This window comes from Centropristis striata, chromosome 1 (assembly GCF_030273125.1).
Source record: "Centropristis striata isolate RG_2023a ecotype Rhode Island chromosome 1, C.striata_1.0, whole genome shotgun sequence".
In the NCBI taxonomy this organism is placed as follows: domain Eukaryota; kingdom Metazoa; phylum Chordata; class Actinopteri; order Perciformes; family Serranidae; genus Centropristis; species Centropristis striata.
In genome coordinates this window covers 25255365-25281225 of record NC_081517.1, presented here as the reverse complement: position 1 = coordinate 25281225, position 25861 = coordinate 25255365, and the positions used below count along the sequence as shown (strand labels likewise).

General features: G+C 38.7%; 1 protein-coding gene across 2 annotated transcripts in view; it reads right to left on the bottom strand.

Moving 5' to 3' along the window:
* LOC131973667 (complement C3-like) overlaps positions 1-25820 on the bottom strand; it is a 39192-nt gene extending 13372 nt beyond the window's left edge. The window contains exons 1-28 of one of the 2 annotated variants that reach the window (XM_059335722.1): positions 25663-25820; positions 23354-23549; positions 22977-23142; positions 20654-20748; positions 19807-19895; positions 19270-19352; positions 19066-19153; positions 18475-18577; positions 18241-18355; positions 17829-17944; positions 13833-13979; positions 12176-12260; positions 11945-12039; positions 11634-11819; positions 11313-11462; positions 8913-9042; positions 8557-8625; positions 5706-5909; positions 5491-5605; positions 5165-5253; positions 4926-5065; positions 2664-2879; positions 2431-2494; positions 2243-2332; positions 1299-1505; positions 1069-1144; positions 758-917; positions 533-628 (exon numbers count right to left, since the gene is read on the bottom strand). In XM_059335722.1, the coding sequence (XP_059191705.1) occupies positions 533-628; positions 758-917; positions 1069-1144; positions 1299-1505; positions 2243-2332; positions 2431-2494; positions 2664-2879; positions 4926-5065; positions 5165-5253; positions 5491-5605; positions 5706-5909; positions 8557-8625; positions 8913-9042; positions 11313-11462; positions 11634-11819; positions 11945-12039; positions 12176-12260; positions 13833-13979; positions 17829-17944; positions 18241-18355; positions 18475-18577; positions 19066-19153; positions 19270-19352; positions 19807-19895; positions 20654-20748; positions 22977-23142; positions 23354-23549; positions 25663-25757 (3465 nt within the window). In that variant the 5' untranslated portion in view covers positions 25758-25820. Of the gene's footprint in view, positions 1-532; positions 629-757; positions 918-1068; positions 1145-1298; positions 1506-2242; positions 2333-2430; positions 2495-2663; positions 2880-4925; positions 5066-5164; positions 5254-5490; positions 5606-5705; positions 5910-8556; positions 8626-8912; positions 9043-11312; positions 11463-11633; positions 11820-11944; positions 12040-12175; positions 12261-13832; positions 13980-17828; positions 17945-18240; positions 18356-18474; positions 18578-19065; positions 19154-19269; positions 19353-19806; positions 19896-20653; positions 20749-22976; positions 23143-23353; positions 23550-25662 lie in introns of those variants that run through there. The other variant, XM_059335729.1, reaches the window with a different exon arrangement.
* Positions 25821-25861: the final 41 nt, after the last annotated feature.

Here is a 25861-nt window from a genome sequence, read left to right as displayed (position 1 = left end):
CCGTCCCCATTCATCACTCTCCTTCCCCGCCGCAGAAACACTGATCCATGCCTTTGCCACCTCCAGACTAGTTTACTATAATAGCGTCCTGTATGGCATTCCCTCCAAACTACTCAACAAACTCCAGTACATTCAGAACTCTGCTGCTCGCCTACTTACTCGCACCCCCTCCCATGACCACATAACCCCTGTCCTCCAGAGCGTCCACTGGTTACCAGTCCAACAACGTATCCACTTCAAAATCATCCTCCTCACCCACAAACTGCTTTACTAATTAAATTTGATCCGGCACGAGTTTACATACAGTATACTTTAAATTGGCTTTCTAACAGACACATAGACGAGACAAAGACCATCCACCATTTTGATTTTAGGATCATTTTGACACACACACTCACGTCTGTATGCTCTCTCGTCTCATAAATTGTAGACATACTATTTAGTGTTGTAAATAGGGGAGCAACTGTTAAAAGAAAAAGGCAGACAGAAATAAAGAGAGACATAAAAACATTGTATTTGAGTTGACACTCACATTAACAGTCTCATTACATATTGAGCGTGACTCCTGCATGGCAATGAGGCAGAAGGCCGACAAGGAGGCCTCTGAATCTGTGCCGCGCACATCCCCCTACACACACACACACACACACACACACATACACACACGTTAATACCATCATTATCATTACTGTGAACAACATTAATCATTGGTTTATTCCAACATAACAATTGATGAATTGATTTTACTTGCACGCACAATCATCTCTGAATGAATTATCTCTCCAAGTTCTGTAAAAGCGCCGTCAGGTTGCTGTGCATTCAGAATCAGAAACTTGATGGCTTCACAGATGTCACTTTTTTTTATTTGCACCAGTTTGTTGGCCATGGCAAACACCTTGGCAACATAGGCTGTCAGCCTTGGGGAGGGGAGGAGAAGGTGCACTAGTTTTTTCATTTGTTTTGTGAACTGTGCATGAATTATATTCCCACTGTAACTCAGATTCCGAAAGTTATATGAGGATGTGAAAAATATTTGTATCCAAGTTTTTGCATGTTTTAATGCTTTACCAGGTGCTGCCCACCCGATCTGGAAACACAGAAAACGACCCATCTGTTTTACGGTAGTTCAGTTCCGTTTGGTAGCCTGGACAGAAAGAAAACACACAAGCTTTCTACTCATTGCCATTAAACACTTTGGATATCCATCGGATGCCAGTTTAAGTGCCTTTTGAACCAGTTTCCTTAGTTAAGCAGGATTTCAAATGTATTTGCTAACAAATATATCTGTGTGTACTTACCAGTCTTGATGTGTTGGAGAGCTACGTTACGTTTCCCAAAGCCCACAGTTTCCCACTGGTTAGTTGTGTCCAAATATGTGGTTGCAATTACAGGTAAGGTCATACTTGCAATGTTCTGCTCTCCACAACCTGAGGGCTCTCTAATCAGAGTACCCATAGAGTTCCCACTAATCGCGTTCTCCACCAGTGCACCTAACTGCTCTCTTCCTGTGTGGACGGAAAAAAAATGACAGGATCAACAGAAAGAAACAAACATGCAAAGGTCACCCCAATCAGGAGAGGTGATCATTTTCAACCAGGAAAAACTATTGTCAATTGCCATAATTACGATAAACAGTTCCTCACTGCACAGGCACTGTATCACATAACATGCCTAAATATACCATTTTATACCATGGTCTGGGTGAATACTCTGAATACTCTGATTGGCTGCAGGGTGTCCAGACAACAGATACCTATTAAGTCATTGTGGTTATACTATCTGTTCACTGTTCTATACGAATGCGTTGGCAGGTAGTAACCCTAGCAACAGTGGTGCAATCAAAGCCTCAGTTTACAATTTATTGAAACATTTCTGACACAAAGTGTAGTCCCATGAATACAATGATTTTAAGGGTAAAAAACTGGTAAAAAATATTTAAATCTTTTTTATATACAAAAAAGTGTATTCTACATCGCCTCACATCCCATTCGCGACAGCAACATTACAAGTTGCATGTTTGTTCGTGAAAATGAATCGTGGCTTGTGAAAGACATAAGATTTTGATTGCAAAAAAAAGAAAAGAAAATATAAATTAATGCAAATCACCCTGGAATAAGCAGTTGATGTCCTTTATCTTTTATTGTCCATTATCAGGAAATATATGTGCATGGGACAATTCTGGCATCCCCATCATCCATTAATTCCTGATACCTCATCAGTTGTTAACCCTTACATATCTTACCAGTCACATATATGTATGTGTTACTTGGTGTATTTGGAACCAGATCTGTCTCTGAAATTCCTGCGTTTAAAGATCTCGCTTGTGTGCCATCTAAAGGAAGGAGCAGTTGCCAAGTTAGGGTATTATCAAATTTAAAAAAAACAACACTTTTTCTGTGTTTACTGCAGCACCTTAAAATGTAAACTCACCTACACCTTTATTAGCAGGGTCGAGAGTTATACTTTTCAAAGACCTTGTCAGCACACCTTCAGGCTGGAAAACAACAAACACTTTTTTACCTTCAAATACACCTTCCTGGAATCACTGCTATTTCCAAGCGAACCTTAAATAATGTAGTATTTTCGAAGCTTCATTGTTTCCCCCACAGTATTGAATGTGGTATATCAAGCTCCAAACCCACTGCGCACGTTTTTGCTCTTACCACCACCAGCAGCTTCTTCCTGACTCCATCTCTGAGCGCATACTCATTTTTAGCAAATGCTTTGACCTCGATATCAAATTTTCCGTCTTTCATTGGAATAATGATGAAGGGTACAGATCGTGTTGTTTTACTTCCAATGCGGACCTCCTGACGAAACCTTTTACGCGTAGAGGCCGAACTGCATACATGCTCCGCCTCAATCAGTTCCACGAGCACCTTGAAAAAGAGAAAAGGATGAAATACAATGAGAGTCCTCAGGGTCCTGTTTAACCCTTGTGTAGTCCTCCCATCGACTATGCACCCATGCTGTCATCTAAAAATGTACAATGTTTTCAAAAAAAAAGCTTCACTAAAAGTTGACATAACATACTCTGTGCATTCCCATCAACAATTTTTTTTCCACTATTACTATTGAAAAAAAAATTCAGGTTTAATTACTTTTTTCCTCTTCAAATGAGGCCTAATTTTGTATATTGGACTAAAATTGACCAATAATAATGAAAAACATATGAAACCTATATATCGATGTGTTGGTCATGAGTTGCCTTAAAAGGTGAAAAAAAAAGTTGGCAATAATTTTTTTCTACATGTCCTAAAACCACTCTTGTGTCATGGGGTCCTATTTGACCCCTGAGGAACATGGGTGCTATAAAAATTTATAAAACCCGTAAAAATACATGAAGAAAGAAGAAATTTCTATTATCTATAAATTATGCAGGGGCACATATGCTGAAAATTTCGAGCAATTCTACGAAAGTTAACCTATATTAACGGTGTGATGAAAATGATTTGGGGTCAAAAAGGACCCCAGGACTACAGGAGGGTTAAATCCATTGGCACTTCAGTTTCAGGGCCTTTGTTCTATTGACATCGAATATGTAGCCAATTATGTGCACTCTGATCTAAACCTCAGGAAATGCCTACAAGAACAGACAACTGGCTAATTTATGCTCCTGACCCTATTAGAGCATTCCAACCAGTGCACAAACACAACTTTATGAAATAAATATGGGATGTTTGGTTTCTTAGAGTAGAAGAAAATTTAAAAAAGGAAGAAAATGGAAAAAATATATAAATATATATCCAGGAAATTAATCGAAGCTGGTACTGCTGCTGAAATCCACATTTTAACTGTTTGTTCTCTTGTTGTTTTTATCAGTCTACTGACCCTTTGCCAATGTGGCTGGCCCCAGATGAATTCCACGGCCCTCTAAAATTATGACCTAAGTTGAAAGCCACTCTTCCATAAATGTTAAATTATCATTCAATTGCTTTAACAATAGCCAGTGAGGGCTACATGGTGATATAGTGGTTAGCACTTCCGTTTACATGTTCTCCCCGTATCAGCATGGTTCCTCCAGCTTCCTCGCACAGTCCAAAACGATGGTGTAGTTAAATGGCTACTCTTAAATTGTCCATAGGATTGAGTGAGAGCGTGAATGAGCCCTGTGATAGTCAGGGTGTACCCCACTTTTTTTTTACCCCACTGTCAATGTCACCTCTCAGCTGCTGAATGGTGAATTAATTTGGTCAACATCAAATATATCTCACACTTACTTTACCTGGTCTATACGGTCTTCTGAATGAATTGTTCATTGTTATAATAATTGTGCTCATTCATTAATTTCATATGTATTTTAGTAGTTATTGGTTGTGTGTGTAGTTAGTAGATCAATAAAACTTAATTGAGAAAGAACTTGTTGATGTTGTTGTTGTATGAAATATTACGGTTACTGTTCACTGTACTGTCAATTTTTTTAATTTTCAAAAGGAGGTGGCCCAAGGTGGATTTTAAAGTTAAATTATGTTATTTCATATTGAACTTTGATAGCCAAAGATGAGTGCAATAAGGATTTTATCAACCTTTTGTTGCGCTCACTGTTGAAATTTGGGTCTGACTGCCCAGATAGTCTGAAAACACTGGAGTCTTCTTTTTTGGACATCTGCCATTTGTCAGTTCAATATTTATTGTTGCTTTTGCCCTGATTCCGTTAATCCAACCAGGAAAATATATATATCTGGTTGGTTCTACAAATATGTGAACTGGAACTGGTTTGGTTTGCCAGCCAGCTGAAAGCATTTGACAGAACAGCAGATTGGGTGGCCCTTTTTGGTGTGACTGGAAGTGCTAAAAAAAAACTGATTACAGCTGATTTTTCAAACAATTGCATTCTGTTTTAATTATTTCACACTATCCTTTTTTGGGGCTATATGCTGCAAGTGTTCTGTCCAGAAACATAGGCAAAAACAGCTCTGACTTACGTCAATATCTTCAGGAGTATAGTTGTGGAGAACAGCCTTAATTTCTACTTGTTCTCCACGGACAGCAGAGTATGGCAGTCTGAGATCAATGAAGAATACTTTCCGTACAACCACCTCGATGGGAACGCCAACACAGATTCCTTGAAGATGAGAGGAGAATAAACCAAGAGACAAAACAGAGAAAAAAGAAAGGCAGGGGTTGCGGATTTCTGATTTTATCTGTTTATTGAAATCCTTACCATGAGTTCTTGAAAGGCTGATGGCACTGAACAGCCAGGTTGTGATGGAGTCTTTCAAAACTACCTGTTCCTCAAATGTGGTGGAGTCACTGAAATAAAAAAAGTAAAGCAGTGTCTGGTTTAGAAGTAAAAACTATTTAGATTTTTGTTGTCATGAATGAAGTTCAATTTACAATCGACCAGTTTATGTGAATGTAGATTATTTAAAGGGTATGCTCAATAAATGCTACACTGCGAGGAGTATGCTGAGACTGTAGAGGCAGACTTGCAGGTCTTACTTAATTTATCAGTGTATGTTTTGTATGTATCGGTTCCTGTTCACTCACCAGTTTGGTTTGCCTTCAGGGCAAGAAGGCAGGTCGGTATCCGTCCAATACCAACTTTCAGGGAACTGGGTGCGAGAAGCAAAATCGCTGATGAAGTAATTGCTATCATCTTCACCTAAAGTGTTATTGAAAAAGGAAAGCAATTTCAGTACAATATGACCACTGAATGTAACCTATGCTGGTTTCCCCCTCCGTCCCTTGCCCCTGTCTCTTACTGCGAGCCAGTAGGAGGCTGTCTTGCTTCCTCTCATCCCGCTGGTTTTCCAGCTCGCTGCAGCAGTGCAGGAAGGCCTTGACACAGGCTGGATCATCCACAATGTACTGGCTGCGCCTCTCACAGTTATACGAGAGAGGGCTGTCCTTCATGCCATCCAAACAACACTCACGCAGTTTTGTGCTGTTTTTTTTATAATGAATACCTTAAAAGAAAAGAGGTTTGTGAAGAAATATAGCGAGGGGAATATTTGAATGTAAAACATTTTGGAGATGCAAATACAGTGTTTTTAAATTGAAAGAAAGAAAGAAAGAAAGAAAGAAAGAAAGAAATGCAACACAATACCTGACTCGTTTTTCTTTTTGTTGTAGTTTTTGCTTTTTTGGTTATTGTATTTGTCAATATACTCTGTATATGTGATGCCTAATAAGACAATAAAGTTTATTTATGCTAAAGTTGGTCATTTAAACTTTGGGGTCTATGGGGATTAGACATGCTATAGGAGTCAGCATTAAGTGGCCATTCGGGGCAGCCTTTTTTTCACTTTATGTTGGCTTCCTTTTGAAGCTCCTCATTTAATTGATGAAATAAGTCTCCTTATTTTCATTATTATAATTCTTATGTGTAAGCCTCTTGTGAAGTAATAATAGACTGTACTGCATATAAGGATAGACAAAGCATTTCCACTTCCCTCCACTGTAAAAAAGCGAAACCAAAATACAGACGCGGTTTTACAATAGAGGCAAGGTAGGCAACTGCCTGGGGCCCCACCAACTTCCCCGAACTGCAGGGGCCCCCAGACCAGCTGCCCACTCTCCATTCAGCTGGGAATCGGGGCCCTCAGTGATCCCCAGCCATTGCGTTTTTAAATGTCAATGTAAATGTGTATGTTTAAATCGGAAACAAAGACAACAAACTAAAATACAAAGAAATAAAGTATCCGTCTACACACCCTCCCATTTCGTGTTATAATGGACTATTCCATCCAGGCCATGATCGCGAGAGTTCCAAAGTTATGTGACGGAAGTGGAGGGAAGTTTGGAAGACGTTACATGAGCGGTGAAATTGATATCAACAGTTGGAAAATGAAGCGAAACTCCCCAAGTGGTGCCACCAAAAGAAGGAAGCGGGAGGAGGCGAAATCAAAAAATGACACACTCCCGAAGTTGACAACATTTGTTAATGTTTCGACAACACCGCCGGTTGTCGAGGAGCAGCAGGAGGCAGCGGCTAATTCAGAAGAGGAGGAGGTAACCAAAGTAACCGCGTCATGCTCGAGCTCTGACAGAAGAGATGTCAACAATGAGGAGGTGGTGAGGAGCAGTCCTGATTCTGTTGTTGTCATCATCAACGTTTTCAGTGACTGTCAACGTAAACTGCAAACTAGTAACTAACTGTAAAAAATGTTTGTAGAAATTACAGTAAAACACTGTAAAATTGCATCTGAAATAGGTCGTAAACATTGTACATCACCCTAGTAGATACATTTAGTTACTGTAAATCAAAGAATAGTATAAAACTTTAAATTCTACAGCCGTAAACTGTAGAAAAGAAAGTAAAGTTGTAAAGTTAATGGAGAAATACCATGATGACACAATTATCCTAAAAGTAATGGGATTATTCACTATAAAATTACAGTTTTTGCTGATATTTACATTTACATACGCTCACTGTATTTTTACGGTGAAGTTCTGGCAACCACAGCTGGTATTTTACCGTAATTTAAACAGATTTTTGTTTTTACAGTGTATATAGCCTATATGTATACATATGTATAGTTGAAATGATCCCTATCTTGACAACAGTGAAACGCTGCTTACATAAATCTATCAATAATAATAATAATCAAATAATATATGTAAAATGTAAAAAACAATCTGAGTGGAGCAATTCTGCATGATGAGTACTTTTACTTTTGATACTTTAAGTACATTTTGATGTTGATACTTTTTTACTTTTACCTCAGTAAGTTTTGAATGCTGGACTTTTACTTGTAGTGGAGTAATTTCACAGTGTTATATCAGTACTTTTACTTAAGTAAGAGATCTGAATACTTATTCCACCACTGTTAGTTACATTCCAACAGTGTGTAAACAGCGTCAGGTGAGTGTCACCATGGTGCTCACCTAGCAGCAGGATTTTAACCACGTTCATCATGGTATTTCTCCATTAACTTTACAACTTTACTTTCTTTTCTACAGTTTATGGCTGTAGAATTTAAAGTTTTATACTATTCTTTGATTTACAGTAACTAAATGTATCTACTAGGGTGATGTACAATGTTTACGACCTATTTCAGATGCAATTTTACAGTGTTTTACTGTAATTTCTACAAACATTTTTTACAGTGTGTGTGTGTGTGTATATATGCTGTAAATATATATATACAGCGAAAAAAGTCAACAGAATTAAATAACATAAAACTCTTTTTGTTAAAAGTAAGGATTTGAAGGGCCCCCTAGCTAAATTCGCCTTGGGCCCCCAAATTGCTAAATCCGCCACTGCCAAAATATAATATTGGAGCCAGAGTCTGCACAGTAGTGATCCACTGGTGGAGCCATAATATTGGGTTCTAGCACATAGACTGGCCCAAAAAATCTTGAGTCATTCACAGCTGTCAATCATCAAGGTAAACCCCAGTTTTATGACATCAAATGACTACTACTTTACACTAAACTCATCTTAAATTACATTAAACATCTTTGGGAATATATTCTTTGACATTCAATTAGATTTTTTAGTTGGGTGCCAGTTGGTCTGTTGACCCTCAATTGTGAAAACAGATTATAGATAAAATATCTATAAGTTGAAACAATATGAAAGCAATTGCTAATGATTACATTTTTACTTACTTAAGCTGGCTCTGACGTCCTGTATTGAACTGGCTCGTTTCCTCCTGCTGGGCTCTGGACATTTCAATTCTGCAAAATGCAAAACAGACAAGCTCACAAAAAGAACCCGACATGTTCATTCTCCTTGGTTTTGTTGACTTTACAGTGTAGAAATCTGAGTGAATGGGAGAGAGCTTGTTATCGAGGGAAATAAAAAATAATTTGCTTACTTGTTTAATCATGGTTATTTACTAGCACACTGTCCACTTTGGATTTTCTTAAATTAGACACTGAAAAGTAACTTAAAGTAAACTTATAACGACATTTTTGGAGTCAGGCTAGTCAGAAATGAAGGACACTGAGTGAAAATATTTTACCTATTCTGTTGGGAGTCCCATCGTGCATGTTGGACTCAAAGAACAGCCCAGCATCGTAGAACACATTCATGCTGTCCCTCCCTCCACCAGGTGTGCAGCCTGTATCATACTTCTCCACTACATCCCATACCTGAGCAGGGTGGAAACCATTCACACAAAGAAATACAAACAAACAACAGTAAAATAACTTTTCTGATATATATTGGAAGAAACATCTACTCATGCAGTATCTCTAATTGTTCTTGAACTCACAATTGTCTTGTCCAATAGTGTCCTACCCAACCTTTTTTTAAGTATATTTTTGGTCATTTTCGGAGAGAGATGTGATGGCGGGCCATAGGTGGCTCTACCAGGTAAACTACCTATTTACTGCATCAGTTAGTGCCAGGGTTGCTAGTTCACACTGAGCCCACTCAAACAGTCTGTCTCAAACAGATAATTTAACGGCTCTGTTACTACAGGGTTTCCGCTAGTAACAGAGGCTGCCGCTGCTAAATTATGCCTACCGCTACTTCAGAATAGGGGATTGTTTTAATTTTAGCAGTGACCACAGTGCTCCCTCGCTGCGGGGACGATCGAATGGAGATGTCGTAAGAGCGGGATCGCTCTGTTAGCATTACTGGTGTTTCTGAGTGAGGTTAGACTGCTTGTTAGAGCGGATGGCTAGCTAATGTTACTGGAAGAGAAAGAAGTACATTGCAGTCAGTCAGCCTCCACTTGTTTTCACAGTGCATGTATTTACTAACAGTATGGTAATAACGTGTTAGACACGCCTTCAAAATAAAAGCAGACACATTTAGCTGTCAAAATAAGAGCACATGGATATGTTAGCAGAGTCCATCACATAATTTACAAGAAGACTGTCAAAATATGATGCCTTAAATAAAACAGAAGAACCCTTATACTCCATTTCAATCATTCATTAGAATATGCGATGATTAAGATGGAAGAGTGGCATTAGAATGTGTGAGAGGCACCCTTCGGGTCCCCCCATCATAGTCTCACAAAAACCTGTAGGAAACACTGGTTCTAAAACTCTTTTTGCAGTCGAGTGTCATTTTTTATACTCTCTAAGTTGCTGATTGATATTTACACACGCATACCATCCAGGGGAAAAATAACCCTTTAGAGCAAACACTACCACCTTCGAATGTGTTACAGAGCCGGGTTCACTTGGTCGCCCCATTACACCTCTGGGACATCCAGATTGCAGGTGAAACGTAAATGTGAAACGTAAACGTGAATGTTGCGTCTTGAAAATGGCAGTCTGAAAGGAGCTTATGATTCACACGCACATAGCAAAATGCAAAAACACTATAGTCTCAATCACTCGTAAAAAAACTTCTTTAAGACAATTTGATGTTAATAGTTCAAATAATGGCCCCATTTAGAGGAAAATACAAGATAAAGAATCATATGATTTGGGGCGTGGCTACCTTTGATTGACAGGTGGCTAACAAGGCGAGTCTTCATCAGGAAAGAACCAGAAATACGTATCCACAGCATTGTGTCAATAAAGTTATATATAACGTTATATAGATCTAAAAAGGACATTTACCGGTTTGGTCTCACAACTTTGACCCTTTCACTGTATTTTCACTTAATGACATTTAAAAAAAATGTTTTGTTCATTAAAAATTGTCTTGTTCAGCGTTTGGTTGGACTAACAGACACTCCAAGGAGTCGCTGTTCAGTTTTCTGAGGTAAGAAAGATACATTTTATTTTTGTTTTTTGCTAGCCAAAATGAACATCCCAGTTAATGCTCCAGTTAATGCTAACATGAATTAGCAGCGACTTCTCTCAGCCGGGTTGCCGGTGTAGAGAGGCTGTAGTCAGTGTCGTCAGATCCCTCTCGCTCCTCCACAGTCCAATTATGGTCTGTTCCCCGTATCGGAAACAAGATGGCGACGCAAGATGGCGACGAGTGTAACGCTGAACTTGATTCTTCCAACGGGCAGTCCACAAACCAATGGGTGATGGTGTCACTATGTCGATTATTTATTTATACTACACTATTTATACAGTCTGTGCTTCAAGTCCTGTACTGTTTCAATCCTGAAATAAGGAAGTATTCTGTTTTTAATTAAGTAAAGATAGATCACGACCTAAGACAGAGACAGCTACGAATTCTTTCAACAGTGAATATTATTCGGCATAAGTTGTGAGACAAAACCTAAGGTTCTTTTTCCTCTACTCCCTGAACTGCAGGCTGCAGAGACTGGTGTGTCAAGCTAAGGGCACCGGTGAGGGAGAGAGAGAGGGACATACACAACACGTTGGTGGTGCTGTGAATGACAACGCCAATGAATCAAATAAATCAAACATTATTTTCTGATTGTTTTACAGCGGTGCCATCTAAGCAGTTCTCAGCACAGGAATTTCTGTAGAGACGCTCTTGCCTTTTTCTGGGTCAGACGGTGCTTGTTGTTTAGGACGTAGACCCCTTTGTCAACTGCCACCAGTCCTACTTTGGCCCCTGGGTCTCCAGTGACCTTCAGATTAAACATTTTGCCAGGCTCAAAGAATTGAGGTGGTTTTTCTAGGGTCAACTACAGGAGGAAAAAAAGGCAATGAATGACACATGCAGATTTGTTTAGACAGCTAGATAGAAAATACATATGCATGCTTGCATTTCGGCCTAGAAAAATACACTAAAATGTACAAGTCTGTGCATAGGTGTATTTTTCCCCACCATATTGCATGAGTGTTGTGAGTCTCACCGAGCCCATGCAAGAGTCCTCTGCATCCACCCAAACAGAGTCTGATACCACTTCATTGTTATTTGTTAAGTAGTAGGCTATGATGCGGAACGATGGCAGCATTTCCTTTTTAATGAGAAGCATCTTGGCTATCATTGGTCTCTTCACTTCACGGCCACTTTCCACTAGTTGACCTCTGCTCTGGATCTGGGAACACAGATTTTTAAATTAGCTTTCATCCTACATGTCTGTACATTTTACACATGTGGGAAGAAACTGAAGACTGATGTTCACAAACGCACACATGCACAATTGCAAAACATCTCTCTCACCAGGTATGTGACGTCGGTTTGGGCATCATCCGCCTTGTTAAGGTTGAAGACGACTTTTACACTGTCTCCTATTTTTACCTCTGGTACATCCACCACTGCAATATTGTCATTGCAAATTTAGTGCAAGTTAAACACTGAAGATGACGTATGCAAAGAAGATAGCTAGCACTGCAAATGAGACCATTTCTATGAACAAATTACCAACTGATATCATTTCAAGATGTTTCTTACTTATGCTGATGTAACTTTTGCTCTGGGTGGAGTATGGCTGAGCTACCATGGTGGCTGATCCATTGTTCAAACTCAAAACTCTGGCCTACAATAAAAAACACATATTAGCACATGTTAATTTCCATCAAGATTCATATGTGTACTAATGACTTGGAAGGAATATCAAATGTGTGCAGCCAAGATTTGTGTCACACAATTCAGTATGAAATGTGAAATATGGTCACAAATAACAATTTATTGAATTATTGCCATAAAATGTTTTTTTGTCATGATTAGTATTTGAATTGTTGGGTTTTGGCCAAACGTGTTTTGTGAGGTCATACTGACCTTTGACCTCCTAAATCTAAGGCCCAAAGCCGCAGCACTTCCTACTGCCGCAACCTTATTAAGTGGATGTCTGCGGTGTTGTGATATATCAGGAAGGTTTGGTAAACGAGGCTGTATTCATGCTAGTCTAAAGGCTCTCCAGCAGTCCAGAAGCTCTCCTGATTGTTTCACAGCAAACAGCAACAAACGGAAGCTACTTTGTATAGCTTGGCTCCTCTCTGTGCTGTACTTCACTGTAAATAGATGGATGACAAAATAGTTTCTCTAAGCTAATAGTTTAGCTTTGAATTTGCTGAAGCAATTCATGTTTGTTTATGTCTATCTGTCATCTCAACGGGCATCAAAGGCACACAAAGTTAGAAAGAGGCTCTTGTTTTCTAATAATGAATTGAAAGAAAGTCTGCAATGAAGACATGGCAATGATTTTAACACCACTAAATAATAACCTTGGGTTGATTGAAATGAGTGGCGAGTACTCCTACAGGTTATTGTATGAAATGACACAAGTGTGTGTGTGTGTGTGTGTGTGTGTGTGTTTGTGCATGCTTGTTAGAGATGGGAGAAATGGAGGAGGGAAGCTATGTTTTCAAATACTTTTTTTTTGGTGCCTTTTCCATAAAAATGTGTAGCCCAGCTATCTTCACTTTAATTCATATATTATCCTATAGATATAAACAGGCTGCAAATTGCTGTTATCAGGGCTCTTTGGTGTGATGTTGTTTCACTAGACCAGGGGTAGGCCACCTGCGACTCTAGAGCCACATGTGGCTCTCAGACCATCTGCAGCAGCTCCCTGTGACAAAACCATAATACCAAATGAAATGGTTATTTCTTTACATTTTAATTGTAATTTCATTTATCATTGGTGTGGGGCCCAAAGCAATTTGTATTCTTCAATTCTAAAAATGTATAGATTATATACGACATTAAAGAAATGCTTTAACCTTTTAGTCAACTGAAATTATAAAAAGTCTGTGGCGCCTTAATCTTTCACTTTTGCCAACTTCAAGTCTAGTTTAGAGATATTTCTTCAGTGTGCAGCCTCTTATTTGAATTTTGGTCCTCGCTGCATTCTTACAAAATCATATTAATTAATGCTAATTATGACTTTATAGTAATCTTGGTAGGCTAATTTAGCTATGGTAGGCCTTTTTATCTTCATTATAAAGCTCTGATTAAGATTTGTGGTTCCATTCCAATTTTTTTTGGCCAACAATGACTCGTTTGTTAGTCAAGGTTGCCAACCCCTGTACTAGATATACATTATCATTTTAGAATTCCCTTTCACTTCTAAAGCATTTAAAAAAAGATAAAAATTTCAGACACTTACAGTAATTGTCAGTGGTTGAATGGTTTCATCTGTATTAACGCTAAGCCTTGCCACACCATTGGCTGCAGTGAATCCCTCCACGTTACCCGGATTTATCACAACTTTAACTTTTTTTGCTGGAGTGCCATCAGGATTCGCAACTTCAACCTGCCATCAAAGAAACAAAACAGCGAAAAAATAAAAACATCAAACTATATAATTATCTTTTTTAGGATGATCTAACAATAATATGGAAACAGGGAAAACTTTAATTGTTTAACCGTTGTACCAACCGTAGTATGAAAATGAACACATGAACAATTTTCAAGTATTGACTGTTTTTTGTTGTTGTTTTTTTTAAAAAGATGAATATCATTTGGATAGAACACTTCATTGATAAAATTATCTTTGACATCCAGGTAACTTGTGTTGAAGTAAAGTATAAAACAATGTATGCATCTAATCAATTTGTGTGTGTTAAACAAGAAGAAAAGCAGCCATAATCAGTCTTGGCTTATGTTGAGCAAAATGTGTGTTACAAGTAAGAGCTGTAATCTGACATACAGTGAGTAATCACAGTAAAAACCAGACCAAAGCAGAAGTGAAGTTAGAGGAAAGTATGGTAAAATCTTGATATGTGTTGAAAACCACGTAAAAGGATGTTTGTGGAAGTTGTAATAATTGAAGTATAATTCATTTTTAAAAAGGAACACACCTCTCATACAGAATATTGGTGGCAAGAAGCAGGTACTCTAAAGAAGCCTAAAACACAAATAGAATTGGAGCCTGAAAAGTACCTAGAATTACACCATTAGAATATGGCCAATTCAGATGGGGTCATGCACTAAGTCATTGCCTAACCAGGCACTAAAAAACACCAATATTTCTGAAGGTTGAAGGCAGTCCTTATAAAAAAGGTGGGACTAGAATCCCAACCAATGAGAGAATGAGAAAACGAAGGCTGAATGGTATAAAAGTATAAAAGTGTTAAAGACAGGATTTCAGTCTGTTTTGGTCCGTACTACAGAGGCTCATGGGGTTTTGAGTTTTGCAAGAATAAACTCCACTGCTTGAAACTCTGAACAACTCTTCTGCAACTTTTGTCTCCATCATTTTCAAGTCATAGTTTTTGGGAAGATTTGGCGCATGTTTTTAGACAAGTCTAGTGGACTATAGCCATCATCTGGCCAAAGCTTTGACTGCTTGATTTGCCCCAACACTTGTATACATGTTATTTTAAAAACTATACATAGTTTTGTGTCATGGTCTGGGTCTGTTTTTCAGCCTGTCTTTGGTTTGCCTGGGTGTTCGCTGTTTTCACAGGGGCGTGATCCATGGGAGTTGCTTCCAGTTTTCCCACTCCCGCTGCAGACACTCCTGTGCCTCATCAGAGCAATTAAACTCACCAACAAAGCTCTGGCTTCTCCACTATTTCAGCACCAGATCATTTGCTAATTTTACCGGTAACTCTCCAGGCTGTCTCTCAGTGTTTTTTCCCATGGGTATTCTTGCTCCTTGTGTTTTTTGCTTCTGTGTTTCACCCCCTCTTCTCTCTGTTCCAGCTACCAGGTCCAGTTTCTGCAACTCCAGAGATCACTCCCCTGATCCCTCCCTGTTTTTGCCTCGTGAAGGAACCACCTTAAATTCCAATTTTTATACATTTGTAAATAAACTGATCAATGTTCTGCCAGCCTATTTTTCGTTTTTTGGGTCCACAAACAAAACCCCTACAGAACGATCTGGCCAACATGGACCCAGCACAGTGAGAGCATGTCAGAAATGCACTCACCTCCCAGGGCAACCTCTCCAGCTTCCATTGGCTGCCTTCTCCGGGGTTTCATGTGAGCCGAACATTCCCAATCCCCCGCGTTACTTGGGCAATTTAGGTTTGTGTGGTCATTTCTTACATCAATACCACCTAGTGTTTGACCAACAACCCCTTACCTATTCCACCGAATGCTCCTGTATTGCTTTTGTAATGAGCTTGTTAAGCGGCAAAGCTTCCCAATGGGCCATAGCATTATCCCAGTCCCATTCACCTGTTTGTAGCTCCCTTAAGACTCACCGATGAGATGAAGATTTTTGATAACCCTATGCAAGGTAAAGAGGCCTCCAATCACTTACTAGCTCTCCGGCAGGGAACATCCTCAATCGTTTCCTTTGCTGTGGATTTTCAGATCCTTGCAGCAGAGAGCACCTGGTGTGATGTGTCTCTGCAAGCCGTTCTTCTTCATGGCTTATTAAAAAAGGTAAGACGAATTTGCGGCTCTTAATTACTGTGCTACTCTAGATTATTTGATTTCCCTGTCTATTTGCCTAGATAATAGTATGATTAAGCGCCACAGAGGAGTTACATAAGTCCCATACCTTGTCCCCTCTGTCCTCTTCAGAGTTAGCTTACACTGCTACGGTTAACTTTCATCCGTTTTTGTTTCCAACCCGTCCTCCTACACCAGAAAACCCATGCAGCTGGGACGGATGAGACAATCGTTCTCTCAACGGAGACGAAGATGGTAAATAGACCAGCGATGGTCTATTTATTTACTGTAGCCAGGCCGGCCATTTCCTGGCTCAATGTCCCATTTGACCAAATGACGAGCCAAACCTTCAACTCCCCTACTCCTTCTAACCTACTTATAAAGTCAGATGCAAGGATCTCTCCTGTTGGGAGGTCTGCCTATCCACACCTTCACTGATTCTTGTGCTGACGGTAACTACTAATGTCCCCAAGGACATTCCCTACTTCGACAATCACCTACTGGCTAGGGTAACTCATCAGACTGTTCCCACCTCTCTCCTGCTTTCTGGTAACCAGAGAAGCTTACAACTCTCCCTTTTTCAGTCTCCTCATACCCCTCTTGTACTCTGTCTCTCCTGGTTTAGTGTCCACAACCCCTCCTTTGACTGGTCCATTCCTCAGTTAGTCAACTAGAGCGTTTTTTTGCCACTCCCACTGCCTTCATTCTGCCATCACTCCCTCATCTCGAATATCTCGAGACTCCTGAACTCACCAACATTCCGTCCTTTTACTATGACTTACAGCTAGCCTTCAGTAAAGACCAAGCCCTGCCTCTTCCCCCACACAGTTAACCACTGTGCCATCGAATCACTCCGGTTCCACTCTCCCTTCCAACCGTGTCTATAATCTGTCCCTGCCTGAGCGTGATTCCTTGAAAAGGTACATCACTGAGTCGTTAGCCACAGGGTTAATGTGGCCTTCCTCCTCCCCTGTGGGTGCTAGTTTATATTTTGTTGAGAAAGACCAGTCTCTTCGCTCTTGCATTGACTACCGATCCCTTAACGACATCACCATTAAAAACCAGTATCCCCTTCCTCTCCTCGACTCTGCCTTCCACTCTCTCTGCTCTGCCACCGTTTCCTCTTAGCTCGATCTCTGCAATGCTTACCACCTGTTGCAGATCAGAGAGGGAGATGAGTGGAAGACCACGTTTAACACTTCGCTCGGCCATTTCCAATACTTGTTCCTGCCCTTCGGTCTCCCTAATGCCCCTGCCGTCTTCCAAGCCCTTGTTTATGATGTTCCTCGGGACATGTTGAACCGCTTCATCTTTGTATATCTCGACGATGCCTTCATCTTCCGTATGGCTTTGGGAGCATCAGTCAGTCTCTCTTGGGGTACCATCCTCAGACCATGGCCAGAGCAAGCCAACCAGGTCCTGGAAACTGCCCTACATTGCATCTGTGAAAGACCCCCAGTTTCCTGGTCCACTCATCTTCCATGTGTTGAATATGCACACAACTTCCTCATCTCCTCTGCCACTGAGATGTACCCCTTCATGGCTGTCTTGGGTTTGGGTTTTTTTGGTCGACTGGGAAGGGTGAGGGCCTGAGGAGCGGCCGTGGATCTCCAGAGCTCTCATTCTGGATAAAGACTTTAATCAGTGACTTTTATAGACAATTCCTGGAAAAGCCAGGCAGAAAAGCTTAAACCCTTACAGTTTTGGTTGTGTATTGTTTATTACTTTTGTTTTACATACAAGTAAATGTGTACTTTACCACAACATCAAAGGCCATTCCTGGTTTGAAATATTTTGGTGTTTTCTTGAAGTTGATGGTGTAAGGTGATGTAACAATACGGATATTTCTCAACTCTGCCTCCACCATTTCACTACCTGTGCAAAGATTTAACATACAAACATGAACACACGAACACACACAAATGTAATATTAAGCGTAACCATTTCAACATTTCTTCCTACTGATCTGAAATATTTCTCACTATTTATTAACAGTATTGTGACATGTTGTACATTATGTACTTATCCAGAGATGATGCCTTTGCTTTCTCTCTTTCTTCCTTCAGAAATTTGAGCCATTCCAGATACTTACTTTGCACCTGCTGCGTCAGTATGATACACAAATCCCACACCCCATTGCCAGGTGACCACACAGAGTCACTCTTTCTTACCGCTCTCTGTCAGCACACTGACTGTTACAAATATGGAACTCCCCACCAAATCTTGGATATTTTGGAAGGTGATGTGATCTCTCTTCAGTTTGACCACTCCATTCCCTCCTTTAATCTGACATGACAGGATAAAGAAATGCACTGTGAAATACATTAAGTGTTTGGTTCTTAACTAAACGTTACAAATATGTCTGTTGTTATTGAGATGCAGCAAAAGTGTTAGTATGTGCTCACCGGCACTCTCTGAAGAGAGCTGGGCATGCTTTGCTTTTGATCCTGATGCATAAGACCAAATACAACATAGGCCGTCCCTTCCACCTGTTGACCAAACAGATATCTAAAACCAAAAAAAGCAGACATGTTAATGCCTACAATCAACTAAAACAGCCAAATTAAAATGCAAGGTACAACATAACAATACTAAGATTATATATTTAGAGCTGCCATGGCAGAAGGGACAAAACTGCTACAAAAGCAGACATTCCTCCATTTAAATCCCATCCAGCTGAGAAGTAATGGACAAAGTAGGTGATCATTTTCAATTGTTGTGATCAGTGCTATGCATAAAGTGAGGGCGACAAAAAAATGCTTTTGATCTGATACCAAGTAATTCAAGGGCAAGAAAAAACAATATCAGCATAGATGCCAATACTATTAATTATCAAAAGCAGCTAAAAAAATGTTTTTCAGCGGACAGTATAACCGAAGCAGAGAAAGGAACAGGGGAAAGAGCCCTAACACAACCTCTGAACAACACCATTTACTTTCTCCTCATATATCATCAAGCCTAGTCTCCAAATTCACCAAATAAAAACCTTCACTTACGTAGCTTTAATGTTGACAGTGAAGTCTTGGTTGTTTACATGGAAGAAGGGTTGCTCAACTGTCAGTTTAACCTCGAAACTGGGCAGCACTGAAACATAAAATCCATTTTAATTTTGTGTCAAACATGGAAACAAAAATAGGTGAATGGTATGGGTCTATAAATAAATAAGTTTGAAATAGAAGTGTAGGTAATAAAAAATTCACCATATTCTTTTACTTCAAACTCTGCAGAATAGCTCTGCTGTGGGTTGTTCTGGAACTTTGTTACAATTTTCCACAGTCCAGGACTAAACACATACACACACACACACACACACACACACACACACATGTATAAAGCTTTCAGAAAATGAGATTATAAACATATTTCAAACATATACAGAAACACGCTGCATACAGAAACACTGAAGGTAAAGGTACTGAGGTTGGCTTTCCATCACTTTGGTGAAATGCAGTTATTTTTGGAAGGAAATGGAAGTAGTAATACTGATTAAATACTACTAAAGTAAAGTACAGATACAGATACTCTAGAAAATATACTCTGTTACTGTCCACATCTTTTTCTTGTTGCCTGCAGTCAAAGCAGTATAGCTTTGTGGTAGGCCAATTACTGTGAATCCTCTAGATGTGACAATAAATAATTTTCTATACTACCTGACAAATATCTTGACTTTGTAGACTTTTATTCATGCAAAATGTGGAAAACAATAAACAAAACTATTAAATAAACAAAACACTCACCTGGCAACATCACTGAGCTTATATGTTCCAGGGAGGGTCCCTGATATAACTTTCATTTGAGTTTCTGGAAAAATTATGCCATCTGGGTTCTAGAAATGAGCAAAAAGCAGTGGAGGGCATTTCCAAGCAACAGTAAACATATTATTTAAACTGGAGGCTAATGTTAGCAGCTAGCATACCACTGTTGAAAGATAATATAACTGACAGCTAAACTCTCACCTCGACTTCTTGCTGAAGAATAGACAACCCATGTTGAAGCAGATGTAAACAAACAGAGAGTGACGTGTTGCAACAATTTGCTGATTTGCAGTGAAAAGTAATAAAAGCAGAAGGCTAAACGATTCTGGTGATCAACATGAGTTGTATATTCTACAGCAAGAGCTGGAGGTGAAGGTTTAACTGTCAGTTTTAATATCTGTCAACAGTGGTATGCTAGCTGCTAATGTGGGTTCCTTTCGGAAAGTAATGAAACATCCAGATTTTAAGTCCCAATACTTAAATGTTTGATACGTTATTATCGGGGCAGCCCTGATTTGGCTGTGAACAGTTTGGAAGGTGAAAGACTAGATCTGCAGCCCCCTTCACATTACCAGATAATCTGGGATGAACATCAGACGAAAAATTCCAGACCAGATTTCTCCCATTTTTGGGAGGTGTAAATTTGGGCTCAATCAGCCTGAAAAAAACTAGGCCCATCTTTAAAGGGATTTTAACATGAAGAGGACATATTTTTGGAACTATTAGACTTCCCGAGACTTTGTACTTCAAATGACAACTAACTGAATAAACGTAATATTTCCTTTTTTATATTGTCAATTCCGTGTTTATGACAGATTCAGTCAATTACCACAATCTCAATGACAACAGAATCATCGATTTGGTTTTGCTCATTCTTCTCCACAGGCTTCATGTTGGCTGTCACTGCAAACAACCGGTAATAGACTGCCATAGAAAAAAGAGAGACAGACAGAGAAGAGCATTAGCCAAGCATCAGCTTATGTTACCTCATAGCCATAATCATTTATAATCTCAATGAAAACAATCAGTTGTTTTGTGAAGTTTAATCAAGAAATTCAGCATTTCTGTGTAAAACTTTATGACATATGAATGAAAAAATGAGTGTCATGCACTCAAGATAGCAAGTTTCATACACACAGACAGCCCCTACAGTGACTAGGGCATCTGGACAAACTGAACTTCTCTGTGGCATTGTTTAAATGTGTTTGCTCATTCTACAAGAAGCTGTCTGATACTAAAACTGACATGTTGTGACAGCACTTGTACAGCGCTTTTCTAGTTTTTGGAACAATTCAAAGCGCTTTAACACCCCAGACATCACTCATTTACACATTCAAGCACACAGTAATACCCTACATGGTGCCACCTGCCACCATCAGGAATTAATTCATACATGATTAACACAGCAACGGGAGCATTTTGGGGTTCAGTATCTTGCCTTATTGCCGTAGATATCAGAATAACTGGCAATGTATCAAGATGATGTTTATTTTCTTTTAACTAAATATTCTGGCATTTGTTTATGCATATGTTTTTGCTTGACTTTGAACGCAAGTTTTGTAAGTTATGTGATAACATTCAGTGTAAACTGAAAATACTTTAATATTTAAATTCATATTGCGCCGCCGCCATCTGTTTCTACGCTCGCCATTTTTAAGTCTCCCAGTAGACCGGTGTGCGCAAGGCATTTGAGTAGTCGGAGCGCACTGAGGATACACTCATGCATCCTTGGAATTTGGGCAAAAGAAGGACTCTGTCCTCTGGAGGATCCTGGACATTGGGACAGTCCTTCGGCAGAGGTCAATGACGTAGTATCCTTCAAATTCAGCCGTTTGAGGATCCTTCCTTGACGTTGGGATACAGCTACTGGCTCATCCATAAATGGGCAAAGAGGTGGAGCATGGGTGAGTCAGGCAGGCTTGTTATTGTTTTGATTTAGAGACCCCTAGTGGCAGAAAAATTACATCTTGTGCATTTAAAGAGAAGAGAGGGGAGAACAGCCACGCATTATATTACCACATACTTACTCTTATGAACTGTATGATTATTTGCCCATTGGGTGGGCATGATGGAAAAAGGAAATGGTATTGTAATCTTTAGTAGCAGGGAGTATAATCTGAAGTTGTGTCTCAATTTAAATACTTATGTTAGTACACGTCCATGCAGTACACTCTACTGTGTTTTATGTTTGTATTTTATCGCACACAGCCATCAGCACAGAACGAGCAAAAAGATTTAAAGGAAACAAAAACACACAGATGAAAAAGTTGTCCAATCAACCTGACAGCTAAAATTCCTGAAAAAATATATGATAGACTAAGTGTTACATTGAAATTGAAGCAATCCCTGTAAACCTTCCACTGCTTTTGATAAGGCAGTGCAGAACAGCACTGAATGTGGAAAATCACAGAGCAGCAGAGTGTCACTGTTTTTTGTCTTTTTAAAATTATGAGCAAAATCAATAGTTAAGTGTTTCCCCATTACGGTTGTGTATTCACATATTGTTAATTGTTTAAATATATTAAAACTAAAACACGAAACTCCGCAGTCTGTTACATCAGTCAGTTACCATTCTTAACATCAGTAGTAGTGCATACAGCTTTACTTTTACAGTTTTCATTAACTGAAAGCATTTTACTTCGAGGCACCGTAACAAAATATATTGTAAAGTAAAAAAGTAATTTGCATGTTTTCGCCTCTTGTACTACCACTCCCGCAGTAATACTCATGAATTTTACACAAAATATAATTGATTATTGGGATTATATTCACAGGAAATATAAATCATGTTAACTGTGTCCCTTATTTTAAAAGAATCCCTACTAATTTGTGAGGAAAATTACTTACCATCCTGACGACTAATAAATGTATTCTAATAAGTATTGTTTCTGTATTAATTTGCAAAACTGTCAAAATTGACGTCCCAGCTTAGCTTTTGTTTATTTTATATATTATATTTTGTTTATTTTTAAGAAAAAAAAAAGTTTAAATTACTAAAATCAATGTGTTTTTCGTCACGTGGGGTGCCAAAAGCTTTTCATATATCACATCCTTTTGAGCACATTTAAAAATAATCTTGATTCCCTTAAAGAAGTCTCTCTTGAAACATATATTGCTGTTTTTTCTCAGCAAGGATGTCGTGCTTAACACACCTGTACTGTCGGGGGTATAGAGGGTCTTGTCAGTCTGGATGAAGATGTAGCCAGCCTGGAAGGACACTAAGACAACTCTTTCCAACTCAACCAAATCAGCAAACCGTGCCTTCAAGTGTACATACTGCTTCATGTTGGGATTCTTACTGAAGCCATCAGCAGGGATCTGAAACCAGTGTGAAACACAAGGGTTGGTCAGGAGCAGAAGAGTCTAATACTCTGCTTTTACAGATGCTTAAAAATGAAGAAGAAAAAAAAAAGAATATATATTTGTGCTCAGTTACTCTACTCACAGTTACTCATTTAAAAATGTAAAAAATTAGTAAGACCACAACAATCCTGGTATATAAAACATTATGTTAGTAATTCTACATTACTATTATTCGTCCAAGTCCCTGGAACTTATTTTCACTGTTAAGGGTCACAGATGTGGTTGTCAGAACTCTGGCTTTGGTTGGATGGTTCAACACTCTGATATCAACCCTGATGTCGTTTCCAGAGCAGTCTTGACAATCCACAAAGATCTGTTCTGCTGTTCCTATCCGCAACAAGTTGGGAGCAGACATCACCGTCCTACAGAGCAGAAGCATGAGAGGAAGAGAATGAAGTCACTCTATGTTCTACCTGACATGAATAAGTTCATAGCAAAGGACAAACACCACTCTAAAACACCAACAACACTAATTAAAAATTATGAAAGACAACCATTTGTTGCTTTTTAAAAGAAAAACAAAGTGCAATGCACTCACTTTATGCAACCCTGTAGTTGTTATTTGTTTAGCTGTTAGTGTGGTGAATGATTTATCTTTTTGATGGAAATCGTGTTTTAAAGTTGTTTAAAGAGCTGACACGCTTGTTAGTATGATGGTAGGCAACGTGATTTTGATAATCTGTTCACAACTCCAAATGCTGATGAAGACTGCAAGACGCACATAGAAACTCCTAAAAAGGCGCGCATGTTAGGTGGAACATAAACTTCATACATAATGAGTAATGTATTGTTTATCTTGACTAAGATCCACTATTGGATCAATTAAACATTGCATCACTGTTCTGGTAATTGTTTGTTCAGTCTTGCTTAATGCAACACTCTTCAAATAAAAAACAACTTCCTGGAAGCTTTCGAAAGACCTGACCTTTGTGTCAAAAATGTTAAGTTTACAGCAGCTCATCATTATGTAATAAACAGGTCAAATGTAACTGAGTTAAACCAACAATCCACCTTCAGTCTTTACCCTGTATCAATACTTATTTAATGGTAGAACAAATGGAGATTCATTACACTTTCTCTCAATTTTTCAAGTGCATTTTCTGAAACCTACTGAAAACTACTTGTTTTACATAGTATAACATATAATGGGCCAAACTTAAGTCAAACACATTGAAGTTGTGTCTCAAAAATAAATATTCCTTCATCACTGAACACGCTTACAGACAAAAAAGTGCATGAATTATGTGAATTTGACTGCATCCACTTAAAGTCGCTCAGTATGCACCGAAACTTATGTTAATCAAAAAGCAGTTTCACCAAAATAGTCTGTTTAATTTAAGAGTATACAATATGTAACACTTTTATGACTGTTATGAATATAATATTTGGCATGATGTGAGGACAAACAGCACAAAACGAGCCTACTGATAAAGGCATGGAGACAGTGAAAGAACCAGCGTAACACATTATAGTCAAAAAGACTTGCTCATTGGAACTGGGTCATATAAGACGATACAAGCAATTCGAAAATCATTAACTTGTTGAGCCATAAAATCTACAATCATTTAAAAAGTGCTTTGAGACTTTTTGTTACATTAGTAGTATATTGGAACAGGGAATACAAATACACCATAAGCGCCTCAAGAAGCAGGGTTAAAAAGGTTCTAATTAGCAGGGCGCTGGAGCCAATCCCAGCTGACATTGACATGTTTGTTTTATTTTATGACAAAGTTTGAGATTTCAATTTTGCTTTAATTCAGAGAAATAATTATATAACAACCACAAAATCCAACTCAAAACCAAGCAGTTATTGCACTTACCATGGTCTGATTTGGATATATGTATATATATATATATACTAATTTAAACATAAAAATAATAGAAATTATACGTTTATTTGAAAGGGAAATTATTATCTATATAGTGATGAAGTAAAAAAGTGAGATAAAATTATATTAAGATAAATATAACATTACTTTATAATATTAAGTCTAAAATACACACATCTTTGAATAGAGTTGTTAAACACTTTTAAATACACTTCTAACAAAATCAATTTGAAAATGTTTATTCACTGAAAACAAAATATAGAAGCTGAAAGACAACAACATTGTAATTACTGCACTCTGGTTTTGCATTACTATTATAACCTTTTACAGCAAAACCAGAGTGCAATAACTACGTTTTGGGGTTAAGTTCAAATAAATCATCATGATTTTTGAGCATAAAAACTACATCATCAATACTTAGAAATAAGCGTCATATCACTAACTTACCTATAACCAATTTGTCTGGTCAGTTAAAAAACGTAAAAAAAAACAAACTTTAAAGCATTTTTTCTCAGTTTTACCCTTTGCATAGTTACTGCAGTTAGGCTTTGTAGGGCAGCACTGTGTAGCCCCATTTCAGTTCTATGCATGCAAGAAAATATTGACGCTCAGAAAGAATGTGTAAATACAAAGCAGGTGTGCTTACAATGGAGATGTATCAGCCAGAGAAGTGAGAGAGGAAAAGGCCAGAAGGGCCAGCAGCCACGGCTGAGTCCAACACATCCTCCTACCTGATCGCATATCTACCTCCAGTCGCAGTACAACAGCCTCCTTTTATCCACTCACCTCCCTCTCCTGCACATCATAGTTGTTATTTGTTTAGCTGTTAGTGTGGTGAATGATTT